The sequence below is a fragment of the Gopherus evgoodei genome, chromosome 3, assembly GCF_007399415.2.
Source record: "Gopherus evgoodei ecotype Sinaloan lineage chromosome 3, rGopEvg1_v1.p, whole genome shotgun sequence".
Lineage (NCBI taxonomy): Eukaryota > Metazoa > Chordata > Testudines > Testudinidae > Gopherus > Gopherus evgoodei.
The window spans coordinates 86,539,821-86,564,945 of record NC_044324.1 but is presented as its reverse complement, the minus strand read 5'-3'; the positions used below and the strand labels follow the sequence as shown (position 1 = coordinate 86,564,945).

Here is a 25,125-nt window from a genome sequence, read left to right as displayed (position 1 = left end):
GTAAACCAGGAAGTCCAGAATGTCTCTCAGTGCTCTCCCTGGAATAATGCTTTTCCATACCCAACCTTACTTAGGGCTTTGCCAAATAGTCATGATCTAGACATGTTCAGTCAATAACCATTCTGTAAATGTGTAAACCTCTCATCTTTGCTTCTCCAGTCCCTCTGCATTGATCAGCACCTTTTCTCAAAAATTCAAACTGTTTCCCAGTAGCAGTGATGATGTCTGAGCTTCTCCCTTCCTCTTGCTGAAGCAGAAAGACTCAACAAATTGCATTAAAGAGAGTAGAAAGGCAGCAAAGAAAATTAGGTTATCATACCACTGAAAGAAAAATAACTTTTTTGTTGTTGTTGTTTTGTTTTATTTGAAGGGAATTTTTTAAGGTAACCCTTTGACGTTTTCCTTTCTTTCAATCCCTCTCCTCTACCATCTTTCACCCCTTGCTTGTCTTTCTACGGGTCAACGAATCTTTTTGTCCTCATAACTTCTACATGATGGTGTTTATAATGCTTTGAAATCTTGGAGAATCCCAGTCTCTTCCCTTTTGAGTCAGCTTAGGAAAACTGTAAATTAAAATGTATATCAGTTATTCTGAAGGAAAGACTTTGCTTCTTAGGAATATGAGGAAATAAAGAAGAGGGTGAATTATATAATGGATTAAAGAGTTTCTAAAATAAGATCCTTTTCAACAGTTTAACAGCCTGTATTTGGACTTTGTGATTTTTTTTCCTCTTTCATTTCAGTTTTGAATATTTCATTAAAAATATCAATATAAGAGAAACTGAGCTTTCTTCTGATTAGGGCCTTGATCCTGTAAACTTACACAATGCCTAACTTTATGTACATGAATAGTCTAAACCTATTTAGTCTCTTGTAGCGGTATCTGAGTTGCTGTTGCAGTTGAAGGTGCTTGGGAGCTGAAATTGTCTGGGTTGTAAAGGCCATTCTAGGCAGGATCTCTATTGTTGAAGTCCTTCAGGATTCCTAACTACAGAGAGACAGCCATGAGGATTCTACAGAAGCACAGCAGGCAGGGACAGCCAGGGCCGCCCGGTGGGGGGGCATGTGGGGCAATTTGCCCCAGGCCCCGCAGGGGCTCTGCAAGCCCTGGCCAAGAATCCCTTCCCTGGCTAGAGATGTCTTTTTAATTTTTACTCAACCGGCGGCAGTCCGGGTCTTCGGCGGCACTTCAGCGGCGGGTCCTTCAGTGCTGCTGAAGACGTGGAGCGAGTGAAGGACCCACCACCGCCGCAGACTCGTAGCACCACCTGGTGAGTACAACGGCCTTAGCAAGTGGCACCTTTTTTTTATGTCCGGTCCCCACTTTGCCCCAGGCCCGCTGAATCCTCTGGGCGGCCCTGGGGACAACCAATGCTGGATACCCAGCTATGGGCCAGCAAGTCAGTCAGAACTATGTTTTAGCAACCTCATCATTAGTCTTTCACTGCTATAACTATCCAGGGTCAAGTAACTTCCCTGATTTTTTTTGTTGAAATATAGTATAATTTGAGGATGAGCCAGTACATAGGCTGCATTTTCTCCTTTATATTCATGTTTGGTATGTGTAGCAACTTTTTGTGGACTTAGTGTCAGTATAACTAGTATTAATGAGGACTGAACGAATTCTTGGTGTGATAATCATGGCCTTATTTTATTTGTTTTGCAACTGCATTTTGTTTCTGACTTCTAGAAAAGCTGAATTATCTCGATGAACTGCCTCATTTGTCACTTTTGTATTTTGTGCATGGTCTCTAGATGGATCCAGGGCTAGAGAAGCACAGAGAACAACTGGTGATTGAAGTTGGCAGAAAGCTAGACAAAGCCCGCATGATTCGTTTTGAAGAAAGAACTGGATTTTTTTCTTCAACTGATTTAGGCAGAATTGCCAGCCACTATTATATTAAGTATAATACTATTGAGGTACAATAACTTGTTCTATTTCTGGTATACTTCTCTCTTTTTGACCCTTTACAGAAAATGGTCATGAGAAGATTTTATAGGACATATAGCCAATTTAACATTGATATCTTTTTCAAATCATGGTCACTAAACGAAACTAAGCATATGGGAATAGTGAAAGCATTGTTTTGGTCAGATTTGGTTTTGGATGATGATTTCTACACTCTCTGCCCCTTCTGTCTTAGATATCTTATCACCTGAATATCCATGTGCAGGAAATAGAATTTGCTTGCACAGAGCCCACTAACAGAAACGTTTCTGTGGGTGAAAATGCTATCACCTTGTCATTCAGGTGATAGAATTTATCAGTGCAGCACAGGCAAGAGTTAGTGCACTGAAGTGTGTGTAGATGTCTATGTCTGCCCAAAACTGTTCCTGCTCCATTGGAGGCTGGGAGCTGAAAATCTGTCACATCATCCTTTAATTGGACATATTAACGTACACATTCAAACATAGTGTGGGCAAGATTTTCAAAAGTGACTATGGATTTTGATTGCCTCCATTTTTGGGTCCCCAGCTTTAAACAACTTAAAAGCAGCTGTTTTTTAGAAAGTGCAGAAAAGGCCCTCTGAACATTTGGTCCTCTTTAAGTTGTCTGAAGCTGGGTATCGAATAACTGAGGTACCTGCTTACTTTTAAAAATCTTAGAGACTCTCTTCTTTGAGTTATTACTGAGAGCAGAATTGTCTTTAATTTTAAGTTGGTAGGTCAAAATCATTGTTTTTACATTTTTATTTTTAACAATAACTCAAATCATTTTATTTTTGATAGACTTTCAATGAACATTTTGATGCTCACAAAACAGAAGGTGATATTCTTGCTATAGTATCTAAGGCAGAAGAATTTGAACAGATCAAGGTAAGATGCATCACTTCATCCAGAAGGACACTTTTAATGGAAGTAGACCCCAGTCTACAGTATCAGGTCCATAAAATGCATGACCAGTGGTTGGAGAATGAGTAGGGCTTTTAACCCTACTCTCTGAGTCCTCTGGATGTCAGGTAGTCAGGGCCCGATGGAAATGGCCCCCAACTGATTCCCTGAAGGGGCCAAACATTTACCCTCTTTAAATAACATTTAGACTGAAACTGTCAATCTCAGTAGATTTATGGTATGTTTTGCATTCTCATCAGTGAGTATGTAAAATGCTATGCATTATTCAAACTGTAGATATGAATATTTCTTTATTTGTATTAAGACTTAATATTATTAACAGTGAAAACTCTAATATCATGAATCATAGTACTTTACAGTTTTGAGCTAAGAATTTATTATGCCACATGCAAACTGTATGACTATAATGAATGCATTTAATGTTAATTCAAATTTGCCCTAATCCAGATGGACAGAGGTTTTACTCTGGTCAAATAAAAAATGAAATCTCATCAGATGGAGGATGGTAGGGTCAGAAGATCCAATTTTTGTGGCATAACAAATTTTTATATGTCAATGGCAACCTTAATAGATGGTGATGAATAATAAAATGTAATTGTGTCACTATTAAGATAGTTTCAATTAAGTTCTATTAGCTACAGTCTGGAAGACTTGTTTTTTTATTATTATTATTTTGTGTAAAACTAGACTCCATTTAAAATAATGTTTCTAAGAGATAATGGAAATTTAATTTAGTGTGAAAGTTTTTACCAAGTTACTCCAACTTCTTCAAACCTATTAATTGTGTTTTAGGTAAGAGAAGAAGAAATAGAGGAACTGGATGCCTTACTGAACAATTTCTGTGAACTTTCTGCTCCTGGAGGTGTGGAGAACAGCTATGGGAAGATAAATATCCTCCTTCAAACATATATTAGCCGAGGAGAGATTGATAGTTTCTCCCTTATTTCAGACTCTGCATATGTTGCACAGGTAAAAAAAAAAAAATCAATAAAATCTATTTGTTTGTCTTCCTCCACATCTTTCATTTACCCAGATGTATGGATAGCTTTATGTGGTCCCAGATTTTCAAATCGTATGTGCATATATGATTTGAAAATCGGAGCACTAGCTTTTAAGATTTCAACACAGAATATTTTTGATTTAGTGGAGAATAATTTCTAAGTGCTAATTTAGGAGGCCAGATTGTACTTTTTTAGTTCAGTTTGAATTAGTTTTCCAGTATAATAGCCATTAACTGTTGTTTATTCATCTTTCATAGTTTAAACCAGGGCTGCCCAGGGAATTCAGGGGGCCTGGGGCAAAGCAATTTTGGAGGCCCCTTCCATAAAAGAAAGTTGCAATACTATAGAATACTATTTTCTCGTGGGGGCCCCTGTGGGGCCCAAGGCCTGGGGCAAATTGTGCCACTTTTCTCCCTCTCTGGGCAGCCATGGTTTAAATTACAATTGCATACAAGATGTTAGCCTTAAACCTCAGTGTTTCCTAAATTTACAAAAAAGTTTAAATGTATTTAACTTTTTTGCTTTCTAATTTTATATGTTTGTTTTGCAAATCATTATAAAATTGGTTTATACCAGAATATGTGCTATTAATATTGGTCTTACAAATCTTAAGTAGACTCCATGGGGTTTACACCAGAATACAGATGATCTCCCAGTTATGCAAACCCGCCTTACCAAATCCGCGCTTACGGAAAAAGTTCTGTACGTTCCGTAAGCTTTTTTTTTTCTTTTTTGCATAATTGCCAAGTATACATTCCCAACTTAGGCAAAATTCAACTTACGCAAGGCATACACACTGATCGGAACTGGCTTTACGTTTACACCACATACCATTAAACAGCTAGATTGGCCCTAGAAGTTCACCAGTCATATACAGATTGACATCTGCTTAATTTGAACACTCACTTATTTGAAAGGGACTAGCCTGAATGATCTTGCAGAGTGGCAAAACATAACTTCAGTGTGCATTGTGATTGGTAGTGTTTGGACTTAAAATTTAAGAAACCTGAAAGATGATACCAAACTTTATGGAAAACCTCTCCATAGTTGAGGGAGTACACTAGGTTGACACCCACACAGTAATGGCAGACCAGTCCGTGCTCTTGATTGATGGCTCAGTTTAACACCCCAAGCAGTCATCAGCTTGATGAGATGTTTAGTCATCGCATGGATACAACAGCACTGGAAATCTATGGAATATTGCTGCTTCTTTGCAAGTCTAGCATGCATCCCAACAAGTCAGGGGGCCACTTGAAATTCCCCTTAAGAAGGCATCTGTTTTCTGGCTTGAGAACCTTAAAAGAGGCAAATGACATAATGCAGAGCTTATAACAATTCCATATGTCAAGCAATATTAAATGTATGTAGTGGGTTATAAGGTTGTGGCTTCTGGGACAATTTAGGGGTATTTCTGTCTCTTCATTAATAAGCAGCAGCATAGTATGTTCTGATATTGTGCTGTCACATCCTGTCAAACCATTTTAAGAAGAAATAATAAAAATCGTATTTAAATGACATTAGGGATGAGAGTGAAACATTTAAAAGCATAGATACTGAGTTAAGATCATCATGCCATCTTAGCCTGTTTCCTTGTGTTCAGGTTTTATAGCACACGTGGGCTTGCTGAGATCATTATACATATCATAAAGATTGTAATATGTGCACAACAAGATCATTTTAAGAGAGGTCTCTCAATTTCAGTTTATAGCTTTTATTTGTCTCTCTCAACTGTAGCATTTTAAAGGAGGTGATGTGGTCCCATACTCAGGTGCTCAATTTATAAATGTGTGTGATAATTTACATGGGGACATGAGTGGTAGTGCTTAGAATCACAATTTGTAAATTGCAGTTCTACTCCAAAAGGTGACTATTTAAAAAAAAAATGTTCCTTTTACTTCAGTAGAAGAGTTGTAGCTGCATTCTTTAGTGACGAAATATTTTTAGTTTTATTTTTCTTTTACTCCTGTTAGCATTGCAGAGCCAGGACAGAGTGAATGCTGTTCTGCTCAGTGAATCATCAACAGAACTGATAGCTAATTTCTCACTATAATGTCAGATTCTTCCCTCAGTTACATCTAGGCAATCCCACTGAAAACAGTGGGCTTGCATGGGTGTGTAATTGAGCACAAATGGGCCGGCAGAATATTTGTCATTGCTGTGTTAGATGAATATGGGATGGATACATTATTTTTTATGTAAAGTCTATGAAGAATTAATCTTGCTGTTCAGATTCTAAATTAAGTTTGCAAGGAATTTAAATAAGAAGAAAGCAAACATTTTTGTAAACTAAGTAAATGTGATTGAGAAGTCATTGAGAGACAATGAGCAAAACCCCTGAGTGCTGGTGTAACAAATCCCTCGTCCAGACTACCCCGCCGTATCGGCGGGTTAAAATTGATTGCTCGGGGATCGATATATCACGTCTAATCTAGACGCGATATATCGATCCCCGAGCACGCTTATATCGATTCTGGAACTCCATCAACCAGAACGGAGTTCCGGAATCGACACGGAGAGCCGTGGACATCGATCCCGTGCCGTCTGGACGGATGAGTAATTCGATCTTAGATATTCGATTTCAGCTACGTTATTCACATAGCTGAAGTTGCGTATCTAAGATCGATTTCCCCCCCCCCAGTCTGGACGAGCCCTATGATCAAAACCAAGGACAGGAATCCTGCAGCAGACGTAGCAGTTGAACCTACTTCTCCAGACTACCAGACGTGGGCTTAACCACAAGACCATGTTCCCCCTCAGCATGAATATCCAATTTTAATTTTTTGAGCACAGTCAGGGTTATTGTAACAAGAAAAAGTATTACACCTCTACCCCGACATAACGCTGTCCTTGGGAGCCAAAAAATATTACCGCGTTTTAAGTTCGTTATATCGAACTTGCTTTGATCTGCCAGAGCACGCAGCACCACCACCACCACCCCCCCGGAGCACTGCTTTACCGCATTACATCTCAATTCGTGTTATATCAGGTCGCATTATATTGAGGTAGAGGTGTACTATCAAAAATGGTTTCTGTTCACTACAACAGGGTAGCTTTAATAATTGTTTAATTTGTATTTACTGTCATCATCTCATTAAGTACTGATGAAGCAGTTTTAAAAGATGCAATTAATCATTAGGTAGAAACTGAAAAATAATTTTCTCAAGAATATTTTAGCTAAAACTTAACAATAAAAAATATATTTTTGGGGGAGTCTGATAGGAAAAAATATACATGCTGTATCCAATAAGAAATGTTTGATTTGAACCTAATATTTTTCTTCATCTTGATGTTTCACTCTGTAGAATGCAGCTCGTATTGTTCGAGCCCTTTTTGAGGTTGCTCTTAGGAAACGATGGCCTGCAATGACATACCGACTACTGAACCTCAGCAAAGTCATTGACAAGCGGCTGTGGGGCTGGACCAACCCTTTGCGACAGTTCTCGGTGCTGCCACCATCAGTCCTCACAAAGCTGGAGGAGAAGAATCTCTCTGTAGATAAGATGAAGGACATGAGGAAAGATGAAATAGGTAAAAAAACATAATAAGCAATGTTCTGTTTAAACATTGGACTCTATATTCTCCGCTTTACATTGAGTAGGAATTTGCTATTAATCCCATTGATTTTTGACAGTTGACAAATCAGGTCCTTCATTACTTGCAACTTGAATACTGTTTATGTGAAAAAGAATGAAAGTGGGGAATTATAACAAAGGACACCACCAATAAGTGGTTCATGCCTCCTTCTGAATGATTAAATTCATTCTCATTTAACCTGAGGAGTTCATTGCTACAATATTATCATTCCAGCCAAGAGTTTAGTGGAGTTTAATAAAGGATTTCATATATATATCAGTAATGAGGTCATCCATAATTTCATTTATAGGAATAAAAACAATATTAGAAGGTGAATATAAACACTTATGCATTAGCTAGCCACCAGCTGATGGGGTCGAGGGAGAAAGTTAAGAAGAAATCTTTTTTATTTTGAATACTTTTTAACTTGTTACCCTTACTTTGGAGGGATATTTTAGATCCTGGACTTCAGTCTGCATTTTCAGGCCTCTGATCCAAGGTGACACTTTTCACAGGATTTTTGTTATACAATAACAAAGGTTGGGCCACTTTCAACTCTGTTACAAAAAAGTAGACTGGAATTTTCAAATAGTTCCAAACGTACAGTGAAAATAGACATTCAGCATCTTTTCAGTCTTGGACTGGCTTAACTCAACAACTAGGGATGACCTGCATACCTGACTTGGCAGCAATCTGCAAGTGTTCAGATCACTTCCAAGATAAGGCTCCAGTCCCACAAATACTTATGGCACTTGACTCATGTGAATAGTCCCAAAGTTAAGTACCATACATAAGTGTATACAAGATATGAGCCTATGTTTTTATTTTCAAAGTTAAATCAGGTGCTTAAAAGAAATCTCCAAAGGTTTTGTATCATCACTAAGTATACTACCTGTGTGTGTGTGTATTCTGTGGCTTTTCAGATCAGCATCTGTACATTATGTATTATTATATATCAATTTGTACTTTCACAGTATTATGTCAATGCTTAATACTAGTATAATATGGCAGTGAATGGCCCTGCGCCTTTTTTTTTTAAAGAAAGCTGCCCTATGATTTTTCTGGAACATATAGGATGTTGGATTAAAAGACATAGAAAGAGTTTCAGTCCCCTCAATTTCAGTGTGAATGCCACTTACCATTGAATTCTGAGTTTAGATGTGTTTCTACATGTATACAGAGTATGCATAGTTATATTTTAAATGGACTACTTTTCATGTATAAGCAGATGGAGTCTAGTATTTGACCATGGAAATCGATTATTAGTGATTAGATACTGTCGTAATGGGTGTCCAATAGCCCTGTAAATGCAAAGTGCATCCCTGGGAGCTGTTACTTGTTTAATGTCCTTCTCCCAATCTACTTTCTTTCTGTCTGTCTCCCTTCCTCCCTCCCTCCAAGACCTGGAGAGAGAGAGAAAGTGTTTGCTGGCCTGCCAGCCATCCTTTTTCTTAATTTAGAATTCAGTGCCACATTGAAATATAGAAAGAGAACATTTTCAGGCTGGTAGCTTGTTTTCAGCATCTCTCCGTATTAATTTCATTATGAGCCCCCACACCCTCTTCTAAGTAGCAAGGTGACTTGAAATAAAAGAGACAGGAGTTGGCTGGCAGGGAAACACTTCCAGCATCCCTATTCTAATAGGAGATAAAGAAAGACTTCAGATAGGTGTCAGTTCTCAATTTGAAGGCACCTAGAGGATAATAGGGTAATAAGAGATAGACAGCATAGTTTTGTCAAGAACAAATCATGACAATCCAACCTTATTTCCTTTGGTAGGATTGTTGTGAGGAAGCTGTAGACGTGATGGATTTTGATGCAAACTAAGGAAATGTGGTCTAGATGAAATTACTTCAAGCTGGATGCACAACTGATTGAAAGACCATATTCAAAGAACAGTTTTCTATGGTTCACTGTCAAACTAGGTGAATGTATCTAGTGCGATCCTGCAGGAATCATGTCCGGGTCCAGTACTATTCAATATTTTCATTAATGCCCATATTTAGTCTTGAGAAAAGAAAATGAATGGGGACCTGATAAGCCCTCAAATATGTTAGGATCTGCTATAAAGAGGACAGTGATCAGTTGTTCTTTATGTCCACTGAAGGTAGGAAAGGTAAGAAGTAATAGGGTCAAGGGAGATTTAGGTTAGATAATAGGAAAAACTTTCCAACTATAAGGGTAGTTAAGTACTGGTGCAGGTTTCAGAGGGAGATAATGGAATTGCCATAATTGGACTTTTTAAGAATAGGATAGATAAACTCCTGTCAGTGTGGTCTAGATTTACTTGGTCCTGCTTCATTGCAGGGGTCTGGACTTAATGAACTTTTGAGGTCCTTTCTAGCCCCACATTTCTATGATTCTGCCTAAAAATTAAACAGAAACAAGTTCATTTAAAAAAAACCAAAAAGCCTTCAGATTGAAACAAAAGAGGTAATGAAAATTAAGTGTCTTCCCCTGGAAATTGACGGGAAGATTTTTTTACAGTTCAATTGATTGTCATATTCTCTGAAAAAGTATGTTAAGTTTTTGTGGAATCAAGTAAGTTTTATACTTCTTTTAGTTAAAAATGCCTGTTTTCAAGCAGCTAGTTCCTTGGTTTAGAGGATTGTGTGATTCTGACATTTTCAGACGTCAGATATTTCTTTTAACATTCTCTTGATGTAACTCTAAAATAATCACCACCACCACCAGAGCAGATAGGCCCTGATTCTGCATTGACATGTTCAGGCAGATCCCCTGTACAGACCCACATAGGGTCTTCACACAGACTCAAGGGTTCACCCAGGCCAGGTCCACACTACAGCGTTAAATCAATTTAAACAGCGTTAAATCGATTTAACGCTGTACCCGTCCACACTACAAGGCACTTAAAATCGATTTTAAGGGGTCTTAAAATCGATTTCTGTACTCCAGCTAAACGAAAGGAGTAACCCTAAAATCGATATTACTAAATCGATTTAGGGTTAGTGTGGACGGAAATCGAAGTTATTGGTCCCATTCTTTTACTGAGCTACCCAGAGTGCACCACTCCGGAAATCGATGGTAGCCTGGGACCATGGACGCACACCACCGAAGTAATGTGCCCTAGTGTGGACGCGTAAAATCGATTTTATAAAATCTGTTTTATAAAATCGATTTTATTAATTTCGATTTTACTCTGTAGTGTGGATGTGGCCCCACATGCATCGCATTGTAGAATTGATCTGCCCGTATAGCCTTATTGAGCTAACTGAACCGTAGGAACACCAATATTTTATATGCCTTCGGAAGTTTTGCTTTTGCCTGTAAAAAATAGTGACATTATAAGTAGAATAAGGGCATTTCTGGACTGGAGAAATTGCACCCATTTAAAGAAATTGATTTAAAATCAATCTAGTTAAAATGGTGCATACTCTTAATGTAGATGCGCTTAGTTTACAGATGTAAGCTAACTGATTTAAGCAAGGGTTAAACCTGCATGTGTCTATGTGAGGAATTTGCCTTGCTTTAACTAGATCAATTTTAAATTGAGTAAGGCCTAGTCTACGTGATAACGTTATAAAGTTTTAAGTAAATCTATTTACATACCGGTTTAGTCAAATCAGTGCAACCTCCATGCATAGATATCAGTTTGTGTCTCATCTCAATGCAAATTACGTAGTCAAGAATCAACTTAAACAAAATCATATCACCTCATGAGTTAGTATTTATGTGTATAGAAGAGACTATATGTTTTTCTAACTAGCAGATCAAAAAGTCATTAGAAGAAAAAGGAAACTGCCTTGAAATAGTAGCTTATTCAGCATGAATTCTTAATAGTTATTTTGACGCATTGGTAAAAGCCAGCAGAGGAGTTAATAATGTCTTTTTCTGAGCTGTAAATTTGCTAATTCAAATGAAGTATTACAAAATATTCCAACATACCAGGTCAAGAGAGTCATTTACACACCAAACAACAAAACAAGCAAGCAATAACATCCCTCTCTAAAACCCTATTTAAAAGTCTGATTTGTATTATTTTTCCTGTAAATGCACATTTGTTTCACCTGCTGTTTTCTTTGCAGGTCACATGCTGCGTCATGTGCATATTGGGTTAAAGGTCAAACAGTGTGTCCATCAAATTCCCTCCATTACAATGGAAGCAGCTATTCAGCCAATTACACGTACTGTACTCCGTGTTAGGCTGAACATCACTCCTGACTTCAAGTGGAACGATCAGGTAAAAATTAAGAAGAGACTGGGGAAAAGCACTCTTCCAGCTTTCAGTAATTAAGGTGAAGATTATCATGAGAATTTAGCTATTTGGATAATGTAAAAAGGTGATTTTAACTATTTATAAAGACAATGTGATCTACAGAGATTCATTAATTTTGCGGTGCCTATGGAAGAATAAATCTAAAGAAGGTATCCTTTTTTCATTCAAGTTAATTTAAATAAGACTGCACTCTTTCGTAACTTCATAAAAAATTGTTTAGAGAACAGATGTTAATAGTGGGAAAAAATATACTTTTACATTTTGTAAACTGCTCCAGTGTATAAGGACTTGTCTACATAGGAAAATTATATTGCTATAAACTGAAGCTTGTATTCACAGGCAATCTAACAAGGTGAGAATTTAAACTAATATTTTTATACCTGTATGATTCTCCCGTTCACCACCATCGCCCTCAAAGTGAACACTTTTATTCCATTTAGCTTATGTCACTTGGGAAGGAATTAAAGCTAAACCGAAAAAGACAGCCTTACAATGGAATAAGAGTGCCCACATGGAGCCGTTATATGGGCATATGTTAAAACTCTTCCATGTAGATAAGGCCTTGGGCACAAACAGGCTTTTTTTCTCCATTTGGCACATATCTCTTATTCTCTTCCACTTTTAGGAGATTGGAGAGGTTGTACTTCTGAAAACTAGCAATTTAAATACCTGTTCTTGGATTAAGGTTCAGGTTCTAAAACTCCATTTTCAAAACCTGCCCCTTTTTTAAGCAAAAAAGTGCACATATCAAATTGATCTTGCCCACAAAGTGAATGTAATAGACGTTTGTTCTAAAAATAGATTTACACCCTTTTTTAAAAATTGTTTTCCCTGTTCATAAGGGCTTTTACTTTTTCTTTTGGAAAACTTTTCTGTCTTAGATTGTGAATAGAAGGTGTGGTGATCAAAATACATGCAGTTTCTTTCTAATCACTTCCTTGACTGATTTTAAAAATATCTTTGAATGAATTCCTAACCTAATCTTGCACCAACTAATTTTGGTGACTTAATTTTGTACATGTACTGTTTTATATTACAAAAGGAGATAATTTGAAAAATTTAGTTGAGTCTCTATCTTGCATCAGTATTACTAATACAAAGTTCAGTACTGATGAGCTAATATGTCATTAAGGACAAAACAGTTCAACACTTGTTCTTTAACTAGAATCCATTTACAGCAGTGCCTCCCAAGGCAAACCATAAAGTATATCAAAAAGGTCTGTACTTGGAAAGAGGAAGCATTGGGGAAAATAGATTTTTGCCCAGGCTTATTGCTGTGACCTTTGACACAGCATGGTCGTAATGGTTGCTTTGGAAACATTACAAACATTGTGTCCGTTTGTACTATGGAGCTCTTAAAATGTGAATACATATATTTGTATTAATCAAATTCTGAAAATGTTACTGCCTTTTTTGCTTTGCTCTGACTGTTTGTATCCGGTGAGTTTATTATTAATTACGAAAGAATCTTTATTATAGTAAATAACTACAATGATTTTTAATTATCATTAAAAATTAATCATTATCATTTTAAATTTAACAGTTGACAAACTATTAAAGAATTGCTTTCCCATCAGCATGCTACTATTATGCTGGTAAGCTGCCCAGAAGACGACAGTGGCAGCTGTCGTCCGCACAAAAACTGATTGCAAGGGAAGCTCACCCGTAGTAAGACTAGAAATGCACAAGCAAAATCAGAATTGTAAAAATCCATGTACTTAATTGAAATGCCTAGCCTAGTTAAACATTTCTAGTGCATGCATCATGACAGCATCTAGGTGCCAAACAAAACAAAATAATACAAAACTGGAATTGACATGGTTTGATCGTATTTCTGGGATTGTTCTAGAGGGTAGGTGAAGAAACAATCTTGCTATTCATTTTGTACTTTACTTTACTGGGGGAAAGCCTGTGCAAGGGAAATGTTTTACATTGTGTTCTAGAAAAGGTGAGACATGAGTTTGTTCTTATATTTAATTACAGCAATTACCAATGTTAAGAGCCCTTTACTTCAGCTAAAGTGTATGAGCCAGATCCTTGGCTATGAAATTTTCCCTTTACCCTACTCCAGCAGTGCAAGGGACCATGAGCATTCCTCCATTATGAAGGAATGGAAGGGTAATGCAAAGCCACACAAGGAGTATGGGAATCCCTGGGAGTTGTAGCACTGGCTTAAGTTGTGTGCCACAGAATATGGCTGTGGAGTAGGGTGTGCCCAGAGCACTGTTACACTCTAGCAATCCCCAGTGGTCTCTAGGGGTTGTTACTGCCAGCACTAGTTAAAGCAGCCTTAAGTCACCCCTGCCCCTCTTACACTATGGCTGGGCAGCTGGAGCAGCGGCTTCTGGCCAGGAGCCCAGCTCTGAAGGTACAGCCACTGCCAGCATCAGCGCAGAAGTAAGGATGGCATGGTATGGTATTAACACCCTTATTACTTTGGTGCTGCCTGCAGGCTGAGCCCTCAATTAGCAGCCGCCATTCTCCAGCCACCCAGATCTGATCGCTGCAGTGCATAAGTAAGGGTGGCATGATATGGTATTGCCACCCTTCTGTGCTGCTGCTGGCAAAGCACTGCCTTCAGAGCTGGGTGCCCAGCCAACAGCTGCTGCTCTCCAGCCGCCCAGTTCTGAAAGCAGCACAGAAGTAAGATGCCAATACCTTGCCCAGGTAATGGAAAATTCCTTCCTGACCCAAAATATGGCAGTTGGATAAACTTAATGCATAGCTGTGAAGACTTCCAGAGCCCTAACGCTCAACACGATAAAGTGGCAAGACCAGAAGCATACTACAAGCCAAATGGGAGGATGGGAAAAAGAATTGCTCCCCGATGCCAAAACATGGAAATTATCCCTGGCCAGGTATCAAGCCCTGTTAATACTCTTTCCTCCCACCCAATCCAGAACCAGTTACTGATAGCATATCAACACGCCATCTAATGCAAGGCCCAAAGATGTTGGTAGTCATAGACGTTCTTGCCTGAAAGATTAGTGGGGTTCAATAAAAACAATTTCCACTGGAGAAGCCTGCATGGAATTTGGAGGGAGGATCACAAGTTGCAGGAGGAAAGAGTTTTTGGAAAAGTCTGTCTGTGTGCACGTGGCTTGAATGCTAGCTGCAGTTGCAGCACCTGAAAATAGTTCTCTTAATAAAAAGACAAGTTAGTTTTAGAAATATGGAGTCCTCCTATGTTATTACCCACTATTTGATATTTGAAATACCCACAGGGACAGAACATTCACTCCTGCTTATATAATATATAAGGTGTCAAACTGGTACAATTATAGATGACTAATTTCAGGTGGAAGGGTTTCATCAAAAGTTTTACATTGATTCCCTGATTTCATCATATTTTCTTTGTAAAAAGTAAACCCACATCATACTGAAATATATCCCCAAGTATCTGGTGTATTCTGAGAGGTCTATGGGGTACTTGTAACAGGGGAACCTTTTCCCTTCTTTTAGGTGCATGGCACAGTTGGAGAGCCCTGGTGGATCTGGGTGGAAGACCCCACTAATGATCACATTTATCATTCAGAGTATTTCGTCATTCAAAAAAAGCAGGTAATTGTGTCCTTATGCAGAATTTCAAAGCATGTAAGAAAAAAAAGTTGGCAGATAGTTTGGGAATAATTATTATAAATCTCTGTGTTGTCCCAACCCTGAAATATATACAGTAACATCGCCAAATTTTCAAAATCCTTTGTCTGCCTTTCAGTTCTTAGCATCTGCTAAAATTGGTCTTTGACGTGGATGGTGACTAATATTGTTACAAAAATGAAATTCGTTAAAGGATTTGGCTCTTTCTTTGGCGGACAGTTACTTGCAGATGAAAAATCAAATCTATAATGCTTGTTTTTATTAGGATTGTAAATACACGTTACTCACTGCTCTTCCATCCCAACAAATAAATAAAATAACTTCATGACCAAGAGCCTTATCCTGTCCCTTTTGAAGCCAATGGAAGCAGAATCTTCTCCTGAAGTTGAAAAGGGAGGGATCATCTACCTGTTATCTGTGCTTTCTACACACATACATGAACATACTGTACTTCATGTTGTGCATGCACTTTTTTCCTTGTGTTGCCTGTGCTTGTGAGAGTATGGCAAGCTGTTTTAGCTGTTCTAAAATGATTCTCTGTTCTTTGTTTACATCAGGTCATTGCTAAAGAAGCTCAGCAGCTGGTGTTCACAATCCCTATTTTTGAACCTTTGCCTTCCCAATATTACATTCGAGCTGTATCTGATAGATGGTTAGGAGCAGAGTCTGTTTGTATCATAAATTTTCAGCATCTGATTCTACCAGAGAGACATCCACCTCACACAGGTAACGTTATAACTAGAAACCTTATTGTTTTGTTTCTTTGAAGATTTGTTTCAATTTGTCTTGTTAATACAGATTTTCATTATTTCTGTGCAATAATAGAAATCCAACTCCTTTAGTTTTACTGAAAAAAGAATGTGTAGGGAAGGGTTCATTTTTTGTCATGCATTTGTTTGTATTTTTGAAGCTAACAGCCCTGTCGCTAACTTTAAATATGTTTGTCTTCACTATCAAGAAGCTTCATTCTTCTTAACATATTCCTGCTTTTTAGTCACTCTGTGCTCAACATCAAGAGCAGGAAAAGTATTATTTTATCATATAAAATAAGCCAAATTGTGCATTCTCATTTTTCTTAAATTGAGTTTATAATTTTCCATATGAGACTGCAAAATTATAATCTTATGTCTTAATGTTTCTCTAAAATTAAGTGTATTTTATGGATCCCCATTCCTCTAACATTTGGCAGAGGAGAGCAGTTTATGCTGAACTTCTTTATAAACTAATTTCATTGGATATACTATGCCTGTCTCAAGGTTTATTTATAGGCCCACCTGTTCACTCAGCCAACAGTTCCTTTCCTCCTTGACTGTCTGCAGAGCTGATCTATCTGTTGCTTTAAATACTGGCTTGTCAGTTCTTCTGTTTTATTTCACATAATAGATAATGATTTTAAATGGTAGCTCAAACTTTTATACAAGGCTTAAGAAATATTTGAAGTATTGGATTATTTATTTTTCAATTTTTCTTGTGCTCCTTTAGTACAGTAGATCTCTGAAATATTTTAGCATCATCAAAAGATGATCATTATTATATTGAGGCATACTTTCAGGTAGCATGGTCTCATCGGACTTATTATATAGTCACACGGATGAGTCCCTCATATACTCTGTGTTCACTCCATGGCTACGTCTGTATTTACGGCGATATGTAGAGTTCAAGTACCGCACACCCTAGCATGGGTATAAATAGCAGTGTACATAGTGAGGCACTGCTTAGTGAGTAAAGAAAAGACACGCCTGAACCTTAGGGTATATATCCTACATGGATGTCTACATGCCCAGGGAGTACTTCTCACATCTACCCTACTATTTTTAGCAGTGTAGTGTCCCGCTGCCTTCCTGCTGCCAGAGTCTTTCCCACCACAGGGAAAGCTCCAGCAGTGGGGAAAGGCTCTAGCAGGAAGAAGGTCCTTGCTGCCGGTCTTTCCTTGCCGCAGGGAGTTGCCTTAGCTTTTCCTCACTGCCTCTCCACTGCCAGAGCCTTTCACACCACAGTATGGATGCCAGCCTACTTTTCGCTGCAGCATGTAGCTACGCATACCCTACACACCACCACAAGTGTAGACAAGGCATATAACCAATTATCTTAACCTTAGTGAATGATTCATACTAAAGTGAATGTAATTTCAAACTCCAGAGAGGACAGGGACCTGAATATAAGCATAGATAGTCTATATAATATGATTTATTTTGGAAATATGAAAGGTTAATATATCCAAGGGAAATTAATTTAAAACACAATGGGGAAGAGTAAGCTGAAAAACAATATTACTGAAAGAAACTTAATGTATGTCTATACAGCAGTGTGAGCTTCGGATTAGTGTGACTCAGGTCAACTGACCGATGTAAAGAAACTCTGGGCTTGTGCATCTGCATTGCATTTTAACCTTAGGTTAAGGATTTTCTGACCCATGATCAAACCTAGGGCTCTGACATCCATACTGCAGTGCACAGACCTGAGTCAAAATAACCCTATCTCAGAGTGCATAGCACCCTGCTCCTATGTTGACACTGTAGCCCTCTGAATGTGTTGCACTGTGGGAAAACTCTACTGCCCATCTTGTCTCCTGTGACGTGCGATTGGTGGGACTTGGGTGCCCATAAGGAGCACATGATACATAAACTGCATAATTAGCTTCTTTGGTGGCTGTTTCACTAGAATGACAGCAGTTTGAGAAGGCTTTAAACTGAACTACTATCTAATCTGTGCATGAGGCTCTCCACCTCTTGGATAAGTCACCCTGGCAGGAAAATGCCCAGGTGGACCTGGTCTGAGGCTAATTAGGACATCAGTCTCCAAGGCTTTCAAAAGTAAAGTTAAACTTGGCAATTTTTAATCTTTGAAATGGGCTGTTCAATAAAGATGTTGTTTGTTTGTTTATTTTTGTCTGTCTGTTTTGAAGTTTGACATAAAATGTAGGTTTCAGCAGAAAAACACACCAGTGTGGCTGCTGCCATCTGTGAAGTGGTGAAGTGCTTCCCCAGGGACTGGGGTGCAGTGTGCTCTGGCACCTCCCAGGGGTCCCTGCAAGGCTGTGGGGAAGTTTTGGGGCTGTCTCCCACTCACTGCCCACATACTGTGTGCTGCATGGGTGCTTCTGCACACACCGCCCCAGAGAAAGGGGGGCCCAGGAGCACGGGACAGAGAGCAGACAGGGATCCCGGCAGGAAGGACGAGTGGCTGGGGTATTGAGGTTTATCCTCTCCCAGCCATGTTGAGCCAGGCACTCTGCCACTCCCCCTCCCTGCAGGGCAGCTGCTTAGTCCCTAGTCCATTCTCTGGCTGTTGCTCCTGACCCCAACCCCCACCCTCCTTGGGGCTGCATGTGCTACCCCAGTCAGCTCTCTTTGCAAAAGCTTCTTGTTTCATCTCTATTGAGAACCCTGCAGGCTCTCTGATAATGTGCTTGCCAGACCAGTGTGTAGGGTGACCAGATGTCTCCATTTTATAGGGACAGTCCTAATTTTTGTGTCTTTTTCTTATATAGGCTCCTATTACCTCCCACCCCCATCCTGATTTTTCACATTTGCTATCTGGACACCCTACCAGTGTGCAGTAGGCAATGGGTTAAAGCTGACTGCAGCTGCTGCTGTTTGCAAAGGGAGGTGTGGCTTCCATTTGGAATAGAGTGCAATTGACTGCACCACAGATTGTCGGTATAGAGAGGACTAAGGAAGTTACCCCAAGGAACTCTGGGATACATCCAAAAGACTTCTGGGACCCGAGTCAAGTTGGTGCCATGTGCACAAGAAACAGGTCCTGTTTTAACACAGACTTGGGCCCTCCAGCCCTTTGGGGGCCCTAGATTCGAGCCCTGGGTTAACACAATTGGTATGTGGATGCAAGGGGGGTTAAGCTTGAGCTCAGGCTTATATTGCTGTGTAGACATACCCTGAGTAGTGAGAGTAGGCAGTAAATTAGACATGAACTTGTACTGTGATATTGCAACAAGGGAGGACACTGAAATTCTAGGCTGCATAAACAAAGACATTACATCTGTGTGTCTCTGTTGTGGTAATATTTTATGGTCAGTTCTAGCCACCTAAATTTGGAGAGCGAAAAATAACAAAAAAGATAAGAAGCTAGAAGAATTTGTGGAAGAGACAGATTCTGCCCACCTTATTTAAGCTCAGTGTGGGTTAGAAAGGAATAATTATAAATGATTGAGTGCCAAGTAATTTTATGTTAAAAATTACTAAAAATATTTTGTTTAGGGAAGCAAATGGTAGGCCAACTCTTATGAATTGTTTCTCTTACTTCCAACACAGGAGTGTGACTCCTACTGTTTTAACTACACCCTGATTGACACTATGATTGAAATAAAGCAAAATCGCGATTATTAACCGTTACTATTTTATTAGTAAAGAGGAAAAAATAAACATCAGCACAGCACAAATGTCAGAACACAAAGTTATTTGCCATCATCTTTCTATTGACATGCTGTTGAAGATTGGTTTAGATGACACCTTCAGCTTCTGAATATGCAGTCTGACATGAATATACAACATTTCTAATTACCTTTGCATTACTGATGGGAAAATCTCAAATAAGCTCTTAAAGTTAAAGTTTAACTTTTTTCTTTTTATTCAGTTCCTTTTCTGAAATATTCCTTCAATTTTATTAGAGTTCAACAGGACATGAAATTCTGTTTTCAAAAAGTCGAATAGTCCTATTCTTTGTATACAAGCTTTCACTTTTTTAAAAGCCTTTTTAAATTAAATCATTCTTAAAGAGAGTCTTTAGCTTAAAGAGTTGTTAAAGAAGTTATTGATTCTACATGACAATTTTAGGAGAGATTAATCTTCTTGTCTTCCAGAGTTGAGTTGTGAGAATTTCTGGAGCGCTGCCAGTAATTAGTTTCCCACAAATATAAATATTTTATATTTAAATAACTTCTTATTTTAGTAATTAGTTTAGCAAGGGTATGAGATTCCATGCTGGTGCGTAAAGCATTTTAGCATTTACATAGCAATGATGTTAGGAGTTTTACATTGAGTTAACATATTTGCAAATACGCATTTCACAAAGATGTTTGCCATTTCAACACTTACAAAATAAATAAAAGGTTTTAAATATTTCCAGCTGCACGTGTTTTTCCTATAGGCTTTAAGTTTTTAGAGTAATTTATAAAATTCATTTCAACAAGGTTATTTCTAGACTTCTTTGTGTAGGTTTACTCAGAATTTTTCTTAGAAGGATGAAAAATCCCATGCTTACCTCTAGATTTATTGTTCTGATAACACAACCCTACATTCCTTTTTTATAACAGGGTCTTATCCTAAAACATGAATGTTTTACATGGTTTATTTTTTTGAGATAAGGATTACATTTGTACAAAACTGGTATCTTATACAAAAGGAGAAATCCTAGTCTAGATAAGACGCTCTTAGGGGTTTGTCTGTTGACCACAGCTTCTTAGAATTACAAACTGATTATTGTAGCAGTTAAACATCTATTAAATAGCTTGTACAAAAGTACAAATTTCAAGAACCAATGCATCTTTTAAACATGTCACAAAATAATATAATAAAATGTTAAAGCAAAGTAAAGTTTAAAATGCAGCTTTTTAAAAAAACTCTTTGAGGTAATAAACATGGTTTTATGGCTAAGGAGGGATTATCTTCTTTACATTGGCATGTCCTATGGTCTCAAAGCCTCCTAGAATTTCTCTGATTAGCCTGAACATTCGTCACATAATCAGCTAAACATAATGTATTTAGTTATGTTGTCAAGCATTCTGGCGATAACATACTTCTCGTTATATCTTAATATTCAGTAGAGATACAGAGGAGTTTGTAATTACCTAACATCAAAAGAAAATAATAGTTTTATGAATACCATTTTTCTATCAACATTGAGGTCTGTCCATTATATCAGTAATACCTTATCAGTTCCCATTGGAAAAGGTGGGCGTATTCATCAAATAAGGTACTACTTGATTGGAGTAAGAATCCGTCTCTTAATCTTGTCTCATATATTCAGAAATTGCACTGACATATTGAATAGTACCTTTCTGTTTGAATTGTCCAATTGAAAGATATGGAAGTATTCAAAAAGTAAAGTGCTACTGGGTGTGAATAAGAACGTCAGATTGTGGCTCTAAGAAAGTTAAATGTGGCAAGGAAGTGATTACAGGGGGCCGAGGTAATATTTTACCTACTGATGAGAAGTTCGAAAACCAAAGAAGTAAACAATTATTTAGAGAGATGCTATACAAAGGGATTTAGCTATGAATAATGAAATTAAACAGAAAATTGAAGATGTACTGATAAGAGTTGTCAGGTGGTGAAATGGTAACCCTAAGGAAGCAGTGGAACTCCCATTGCTTAGGACATGAAAACTAGACTTGACAAAACATCGGTAAATGTGCAACAATCCTATGTTGCCATGAAAAGGGCAACCTTATGTCTTTTCTAATTCTGACTTATGAGATTCTTTATTTCTGAGGAGACCTTGGGGAGAGATTTACATATGTATGAAATGATTCATCTTGTTACCTTGATCAAAGAAGTTCAGTTGTTTATAACAGAAGTCCAGTCAGTTTCCAGTTATTTATTCTTGAGCATAGAAAGCAAGGGACTATGCCTTTGAAACTAGGTTTTCGGTCCTCAGCTTCATCAAAACCTAATTCCCATAAGCAAAGCATAGGTGTAAACAAATTGAGGACATGTAGGCTTGATCACGTTTTTCAGAGGATGCCTTTGGGACTTAAAATATTTTTAGCATTAGTCTTTCGCAGCTGGAAATTTAACCTGGTTGTAAATTTTTTTTTTTACCAAAAAACCTCCAAAAGCCAAATAAATAAATTTTAAAAATTGAATTTTTTCTTGAAAAATATCTTGTTGAAAATTGGAAACATTTGACCAGCTCTACTAAAAGTGTATATATTATAGCAGAGAGATCTCATACAGCATCATGCATCCAATTTCAACCTCAGCATTCGTGACTAAGTCGTGTTTTTTGGCACAGAAGTATGTGATTGTTTTTTTCTGGATACTTAAAATGCCTAATACATTCAAAGTGCCTGATGTCATTGTAAAGCCCTTCCACTGTAATCACATTTAGCTCATTTAGAAGTCTGAAGTGGGAGCATACAGAAATACTCACTTCCAGTACAGTGTTTTCTTTTGGCATACATAAACTCACATGTGTTTGTGAAGTGTTCAGCTATTGTTATAGTGTACCTGTACTGTCTATAAAGGCATGTGTAACCTTTTTACCTAATTGACTATAGACTACTATTCAGAAAAAATAGTAAGATATTTACACATCACCGGTTATGGAGCCCTTAGGATTTATGGTAATTGATTTCAATTCCCATCTGGTTCCCACTCAGCAGTGAAGTACGTAGAGGCCCTGTTGAGGGGGGTCGAGGGGGAACCTTTTCTCCTCTCAACAGACCCCAAGAAATTACAGATTTAGTGGGAATGATAAAACAGACATAAGGTATCAGTGAAAAGCATGTTAAGAATATTAGGCGTCACAACCTCAGCAGATTTTATGACTCCTATGGCATACCTTAATGTGGGGCACCCTGAAAAGACAATGAGCTCTCCAACCACAAAAAAAACTTCAAAGAAAGCATCTGCATAACAGAATCATTTCGAGCCTCTTTAATTTTGGTAGGAAACTAAATCTAACCTGGTTATATGTATAAGCTTCCAAATTCCACAATCTCTAATTGTTTGGATAGCGAATATCTCCAAGATATGCCAAGAGTCATATATTGAAGGGATATTTGGGTTTTGTATGTTTATTTATATCTCCTTATCTATCTATCTCTCATTTTAAATAACTATATGTAAAACATATATGTATCCCTCGTTCATATTATTTCATCAGCTGTGGAAGTCCTTAGAGGATCATTACTGTGCCACGTAAAAAAACAGAGAAATGTGTTCCTTGTAACTGGATTTTAGGGACCGTGGTGTCTTCCATAAATCATTTTCACTTATCTTTGTCCTCATAAGAATTGGGATATGTTTTCATTGGTATAGTCGCTTTAGATCTAATTGGGTATAATAATAAAAAGAAAAAGCTTTTGATGAACAGATGAATCTATGTAAATTACAGACTTCAAAGCTCACAGAATGCTTAACAGTGGTACCTTGAGGGGAAATGTCAAAGAGCAAACCAATTCTTCATTATTTCTCTCTGAAGTCCTTATGATCCCAAATTAGAGCCCCATATAGTGTAAGAAATTACCTATAAGGAGTTCAAAAATAAGTTGTTTCCCACGAAAGCACAAGTTCATACCTAACCTCTGATTACTTTAGTCTTATAATACGATATTTTACAAGGCTGCATATTTTGACATGTACTAATGATTACTCCATAATTTTAGAACTACTGGATCTTCAGCCTTTGCCTATCACAGCTTTGGGATATCGAGAGTATGAAGCCCTCTACAAATTCACCCATTTCAACCCTATCCAGACACAGATATTTCATACGCTCTACCATACAGACTGTAACGTTCTTCTTGGAGCCCCCACAGGCTCTGGAAAGACTGTCGCAGCTGAGTTAGCCATCTTCAGAATTTTCAACAAGTATCCCACGTCTAAGGTTTGTGAAATGTGTACTAGAAATATGCAATATCTGTATACTTCTTTCAGCAATCCAAAACTTTACAAAAATGAGTATTACTGTGCTATATAAATAAGCATATTCTACCATGCTTTAAATGCATGTTGGGATGCTTTTTTCCGGGTAGTCCTCTGCATCCATGATGAATTTCTTAGTGGCTCTTTGTATATCCTTTCATCTCCTTCCATCAGCAAGGTTTTGCTTCCCAGCTACCACATCCTTCCAAGTGAGGATAGCTGGCCAGATCTCCTCCTTATATGAACAGATGAGTTTCAGAAGCAGTAATTCAAGCTGATTCTCTGTCTTTTCAAGCTGATTTTCAGTTCTTCTTAGAATATGCGAGCTTCAGTGCTTAACAATCAGATGAACGTGACTTTGTGTGAAATTCACCTCTCATGCATAAACTAGGGGTGAAGGTCCCAATTTGTGCACCCAGACGTGGACTTGACCATTGTGTCTTAGGCATCAAAGTTGGAAAGTTGGGTTCTCTGGCTGAATATTTTTTAAGATGGAGCTCCTGTAAGGTGGGTGCATAAGTGGCTGGAAAACCATTCCTAGAGACAGTTATCAGTGGTTCACAGTCAAGCTGGAAGAGTGTATCAAGTGGAGTCCTGCAGGGATCAGTCCTTTGTCTGGTTTTGTTCAGTATCTTCATCAGTGATTTAGATAATTGCATAGAGAGTACACTTATAAAGTTTGTGGACAGTACCAAGCTGGGAGGGGTTGCAAGTGCTTTGGAAGATAAAATTAATATTCAAAATTATCTGGACAAACTGGATAAATGATCTGAAGTAAATAGGATGAAATTCAGTAAAAAGAAATGCAAAGTACTGCACTTAAGAAAGAACAGTCAGTGGCACACATACAAAATGGGAAATGACTGCACAGTAAGGAGTACTGCAGAAAGGGGATCTGGGGGCCATAGTGGTCCACAAGCTAAATATGAGTAAACAGCATAACACTGTTTCAAAAAAGCAAACATCTCTCTGGGATGTATTAGCAGGAGTGTTGTAATAGCAAGACAGGAGAAGTAATTCTTTCACTCTACTCTGCACTGATTGGGCCTCAACTGGAGTATCATGTCCAGTTCTCGATGCCACGTTTCAGGAAAGAGGTGGACAAATTGGAGGAAGTCCATAGGGAGAGCAACAAAAATGATTAAAAGTCTAGAAAACATGACCTATGAGGAAAGATTAAAAAATATTGGTTTATTTAATTTCGATAAGAGACAACTGAGGGGACATAACAGTTTTCAAGTACATGAAAGGTTGTTAC

At 38.0% G+C, this 25,125-nt stretch overlaps 1 protein-coding gene across 1 annotated transcript in view; it reads left to right on the top strand.

Moving 5' to 3' along the window:
- ASCC3 (activating signal cointegrator 1 complex subunit 3) overlaps positions 1–25,125 on the top strand; it is a 544,482-nt gene that overhangs the window by 401,366 nt on the left and 117,991 nt on the right. The window contains exons 18-25 of the mRNA XM_030556009.1: positions 1,756–1,920; positions 2,731–2,817; positions 3,646–3,822; positions 7,157–7,382; positions 11,474–11,628; positions 15,127–15,225; positions 15,819–15,987; positions 23,609–23,829. Coding sequence (XP_030411869.1) covers positions 1,756–1,920; positions 2,731–2,817; positions 3,646–3,822; positions 7,157–7,382; positions 11,474–11,628; positions 15,127–15,225; positions 15,819–15,987; positions 23,609–23,829 — 1,299 coding nt within the window. The remainder of the gene's footprint in view (positions 1–1,755; positions 1,921–2,730; positions 2,818–3,645; positions 3,823–7,156; positions 7,383–11,473; positions 11,629–15,126; positions 15,226–15,818; positions 15,988–23,608; positions 23,830–25,125) is intronic.